Raw genomic sequence first — 5,746 nt, forward strand, 5'->3', positions numbered from 1 at the left:
TATTTTTACCTAAATATTTTTGTAATTGTATTTTTGTATTATAGTATTAATGTAGTGGTATTTTCATGAAGTATTTCTATAGAAGTATTTTTGAAGTATTTCCATAGTAATATTTCTGTGTTACTGTGTAGTATTTTTCATAGTAGTAGTTTTTCAGTAGTTTTGTATTATTACTGTAGTTGTATTTTTTCTAGTATATCTATAGTATTTTTCTTTTCAGAATAAAAGCAAAAATGTGTATTAAGATCCTTTTTTAAGCAAATAAATTGATATTTAATAATGTAGTAGTATTGTAGAATTTCTGCAGTAGTATAAAGGGACAATGGGGACAAAGTTGGCACCAGAATGTATTTATTATTTATGACTTGCACTTTATTTACTATTTTATATATGATTATTTTCGTTTGGCGGTCCTGATGAAAAAGCCCAGCGGGCCTCATGTGGTCCACGTGTCGTAGTTTGCCCACCTCAGTTCTACACAATTCAAGTGACATGTTTCCAACCTTCATTGTTCTTCACATCATTGTTTAGGCCAGGAGCCACTAAAGTTTTGAAGCTAAGGGCAATTTTTCATTGATTAGCACAAAAGACTCCCAGTTTGATATGCATTTCCAAAATAAATTACTATGTTATTACCAGGGTGTATTTATTAGAATTTCAGTTAAAGTAGACTCAGTCAAGCACAAAAACACCTGCCTTATATAAGGGCACTGAGTGATTTGCATTCAGTCATACTTCGAAACTCGAGCAAAACAATATTTGACCAAACATTTCTACTTTGGTGTTTGAATGAAAAATCTGAACTCAAACGTACGTTGGAAACCCCTGGTCCAGATTCGTCAAACAGTTCAAACCGGTGGCTGAGTGAGATGAGCAGCCATCTTCTCCACTCGAGCCCGGTCATTAAGATCATTCAGAGAGAGATCATCAGTACAACACATGTTGACAATTGATTGTGATTTTGTGCGTTTTATTGCCTTTCTTGTTGTTTTTTATTATTTATGAATTTACAGATTTATAGTTATGTATACATTTTATTAATATTTCTTTCTCAAGGTTTCTTCATTTTCCTCATGTTGAGGTTTTTGAGTTTTTCTTTGCCCTTGTGAAGTTTTAGATCAGGAGATGGTGTAGTAATAGTCTGTAGTTTGCAATAATGTGATTAAGGGCTATACAAATAAACATGACTTGACTAGTAATTTAGTGTTGTCCAAGTACACGTCTTATTAATATTTTGGGTATTTCGGAATGTGTAGGAATGTATCAAAATAAATCCCATCACTCAGTATGGAAAATAAATTTCACTACCCGAATAATCCGGTGTTCGAACACTGACCCCAAATGGACTATTGTAAGGTACTGAGGTATCACTGTATATAAACTGTAAGCTAATCTTAAAAATAATTCTGGAAAAGATAATCGAGTATTTAAAGACACTGATGATGTCTCTGCTTTTTCATCCCAGATAGAAACCACATTTCCTTAAAAATCACAATCATAACTCATCACTGGCGAGCTATTTATAGAACCGGTCCACAGGCTATTCACGTCTTCTCAGGAGGCTACCTTGTGCCTGCGAGCACCATGTCGGTGACCTTTGTTTTAGGCATTTAAAAATATATTTTCTTCCAGGAGTTTTGTTCAAGACTTAGTTGTGAATTAAAACCCTTTTCAACCTCCGATTTCATCGAACTATGTTAATTTAAGTGTACTAAAGCTGAGAGAGAGACACGCACATACACTTCCAAAAGCATGTTGCACTCCCTTTCCAGGAAGTTCGACATTATCAGTAGAATCCACAGCGAAAGGACAACAGGGAGGGGTCAGTGGAGCTTGTGAATCCAGAGAAGCAGTTTCAGTGAATCGGGTGGTTGATTTCAGTTCGCATAAAAGAGTCAAAGAATGACAGTCACACTGAAGACTCATTGTACAGCATCTTGCCTTTGAAGTTCCTAAGGCTACAATGCAGGTTGGAGCTAGAATCAGACTGCATCGCTTCAGAGAACTTGGCATTGGACAACCGCCCCGCAAACGATTTCCTTTTGATGGAGTTCTGGATAGTCTCGGAGGTGAAGTAATAAACAAAAGGGTCGAAGCAGCAGTTGGAGACGGCAAGGCACAAAGCCACTGGGTAAATAGTGCGCACCACTGACTCGGCCAAGCAGCCCTTGAGCGTCTTGGTGCGCACCAGGGAGTAAAAGACCAGGTTGACGTTGTAGGGTATAAAACAAAAACAGAAGGTGGTGAGATGCACAGCGATCATACGCAGGATCTTGGTCTTGTTCAGCTTTCCACCGCCACGGCTGAGTTTGTGGGGACGCCGCAAAGTCTGCAGCACCCTGAAGGAGCAGCCCACATTGAGCAGCAGAGGGATAATGAAGCCCACAGTCTCAATAAAAATGACCACCTTGGAGAGGTGCGACTTCCACTGTTTGGAGCTAAAGTTTTCAAAACAGAAGGTAGCATTGGTCTGTTGTCGGGATGTAGTGTCCAGAAGAAAGCCTGTGGGGAGGCTACCGGACAGCACCAGCACCCAAACGGCTGCGCACACCAGCTTTGCGTTGCCTTTCGTGCGCAGCGTTCTGGACCGGAAGGGGTGCACGATGGCTAGGAAGCGGTCTACGCTGATGCACGTGAGGAATAGGATGCTGCCGTACATGTTGGTGTAGAAGAGCGACACAGAAACTTTACACAGCGCGCTGCCGAAGGGCCAGCTTCGGTTGATGAAGTAGAAAACACGCAGGGGGAGCGTGAAGACGAAAAGCAGGTCGGACGCCACAAGGTTCATCATGTACGTGGTGGTCTCGTTGCGGAGCTTGAGCGAACAAGCAAAGATGTAGATGGCGACCACATTTGTGATGAGACCCACCACAAACACCACACTAAAGACGGTGCTGTACAGTGGGTACTTGAAGCCGTCTGTCTTGCTGCAGCTCCAGTTGCCGCCTGAGACATTACTGGATTCCAGTGTTAGGATAGTGTTGGACATGGTGGCAGAAATCCAGTTTCTCAACCTTGTTTTATATTCCAGTCAACGAGTCGGTTACATCTCCGATGACTGGTTCTGACAATCTCTTGCATGAAAGGGACTGAATATAGTACTTTTGATTGCAGGCCCAGAGGTAAGAGTAAAGGGAGTCCAGAGTCTGATTCAATCCTCTCAAAAGATACTAATAACCCTTCTTATACAGATGAACCAACAACAAAGTCATTTGATTCTAGTCACCAGCCTGTATGTGTCAATTAAATCTTTGACGCTTCATTCTAAGAATCTCCAATAAAATTTACTAAATTTACCACTTTTTGATGCAGTTCCAGAGCTGTGGGTAATGTGGAGTTCAGGAACAAACAGGACTAGCACAGTAGGGTATAAGGGCCAATCAACAACAAAGACATTTTAGTCCAGTCACTTCCAATAATGTCATGAATAGATCACAGATACTGTTTACTGATACTGTTCAAGGATCCAAATTGAACAGGTTCGAAACTAGTCCCAGAGGTGTCGGTAAAGGGGGTTGAGGACTGGACACAATCCTTGCGCAGCAAACCAAGGACAATTATAGTACAAACACAAGCTATCAACAACAAAGTAATTTTATTCCAGTTACTTCCACTGATGTCTCTTGATAAAGATCCCTTGTATCCACGGATCCAAATTGTACAGTTCATAACCAGTCCTAGAGGAGATTGTAAAGGCGAATCCAGGGCAAGATTACTTTCTCCATAACAAAACAAATTAGGTTTCGGAGGCAGAACACTGAAATCTACTTAGGTGTCTCTGACATGACATATTGAGTTGAAGATAGAACCAGATCAATTCTTCAAAGTTTATAAGATCCAGGGTTTTGTGAGAATTATAATCCCGACACCGGTGTGGATTTGCAAACATTAGTCTCCTGTGCGACAACCTTAAATGGTGTTAAAATCATAGTTGATCCGAGTACTGCTGTGTCCATCAAACACACTTTGGGAAGGGTGCCAAATTTGCCAGCTTCCGTGGTGGGATGAGGACTTAAAACATTTTTTATCGTCTGGTAGATAATTTGATTGGGTGTGATTGGATGATTTCAAGAGGGGTACCAAGGATCAGGTGAAGAAAAAAACTCTTCGTTTTTAGCCTCTGAGGTTGTTCCAAAGAGTCCCGTCTCAGATGCATCACTTGAGGATAAAACTGGTTCAACAAGAAGTGGGTGAGAGGTCAAGCTCGGTGCAGAGAATTCAAACCTCTTGACTGGTCCCCTGACTCAAACCCCATCCTGGATGTCTTGAGAGATGTCTTCCACAAGCAGTGCTGTATGGAGAGAGCCGGTGTCCTACATCCCACCCACCCCCCACCATGCTGGCTGGGAAGTCACACAAAGGGCGGGCTGAGATATCCACAAGCAGATTAGTTTGTACAGCTCCAACGTCCTAGGTCATGTGCTTTGTTGTCCTTGTTCTCTTTTTCACACAGGAAAAAGTGAATTTCTCGGTCTGCAGTCCTGTCTCCTTTACTACTCTTTAGATTTGCAGTGGAGAACTGCTTCTTCTGCCCACTTCTCCGTTCTACCGCTCTGTTTCTCTGGCTGGCTCACACTTTTTGTACTTTGAGTGGGCTGGGACTCGGTTCCTGTTCCCTCCCTCTTGGACCCTCCCCCCTCCGTCTCCTTTTGTCTGCTCCCACAGGAATAACAGACGCTGCCTAGTATCGTTTAAATGTTATGAATTTGACTGATAAGGACTCCGGCTTTTTCCCATCAGCCCGTTTTCTTCAATTGTATTGTTATTTTTTGCGTTGAATTTGGATAAACAGTGGGGAAAAATGTCAATCGCTAATTTTTTAAATATCTTTTAGATGTTAAATTTCAAATCAAAATTAACTTTTATAGCACTTTTGAGACAAATTTTAGGTAAAATATAAACACACACACACGTATACACACGCACGCGCACACACACACTCACACACACAAAGGTTAACATTAAAAATAGTAAATAAATAAATACAATTATGGCAAATTGAAAGGGGCAAAGATAGATTTCACCAGAGGATGGAAATAGAAATGAACCTAGATACTAACATTTTTTTTTATGTTCTATTTTTTTCCAATGTATCTTGTTTCTTTTACTTATCTGGAACAATCTTACTATAAAACAAATGGTTGTGAAAAGATTTTGATATTGAAATACATTTAAAAATGTTCCGTTTGGGTTTCTTCAACTCTATTTTGAGACTTTGAGTTCTCTGGAACAGTCACGTTATAGAACTAATATTGAATTTGATATCAAATGTTAATATTCAGGGTAAAATATTTTCAATTTTTCCAGATAAGTACAAATAACTTTTTTTTAAATGTTAAAATTCGTACAAGAGTTGCGGCTTTGAATTTTTATGTTATTCAAAATGAGGATTAGTTACATTTGATGAGGCTAAAGTCATGCATTAACTTCTTATAAACCACTCTATTTCTTTTGTATGCAAAATACATTTACAATATTGAATTAATATTAGATAGGTATAGTGCAATTTGCTGTATTTGAATGGTGGTCATCTTTACACTTTTAACTTTTATGTATCATGGAAAACGTTTGAAAAAATATTCAAAAGAGATGTTTTATTTATTTAGGTTAAAAATATCAAAACTAGAGTGAACCCTTTAAAAAATGCTTGGCTTTGTATTTCACCTAAAAACAATCCATCGCCCTGAAGCTCTCACAATGCCAGGAAGTATGGCTCCCCCTGCCATTTTCAGGGCCAAGACTGGCC

The 5,746-nt window shown here is 39.7% G+C and overlaps 1 protein-coding gene across 1 annotated transcript; it reads right to left on the reverse strand.

Annotated features, from left to right (window-relative positions):
- Window positions 1-385: 385 nt before the first annotated feature.
- Window positions 386-4,574, reverse strand: lpar6a (lysophosphatidic acid receptor 6a). The gene has a single exon (XM_088346226.1). It carries the CDS (start codon window positions 2,987-2,989, stop codon window positions 1,910-1,912), a length of 1,080 nt encoding a protein of 359 aa, XP_088202352.1. The 5' UTR covers window positions 2,990-4,574; the 3' UTR covers window positions 386-1,909.
- Between the last annotated feature and the right edge of the window lie 1,172 nt (window positions 4,575-5,746).

This window comes from Urocampus carinirostris, chromosome 10, assembly GCF_059441175.1.
Source record: "Urocampus carinirostris isolate Australia breed hairy pipefish chromosome 10, RoL_Ucar_1.0, whole genome shotgun sequence".
NCBI lineage: Eukaryota > Metazoa > Chordata > Actinopteri > Syngnathiformes > Syngnathidae > Urocampus > Urocampus carinirostris.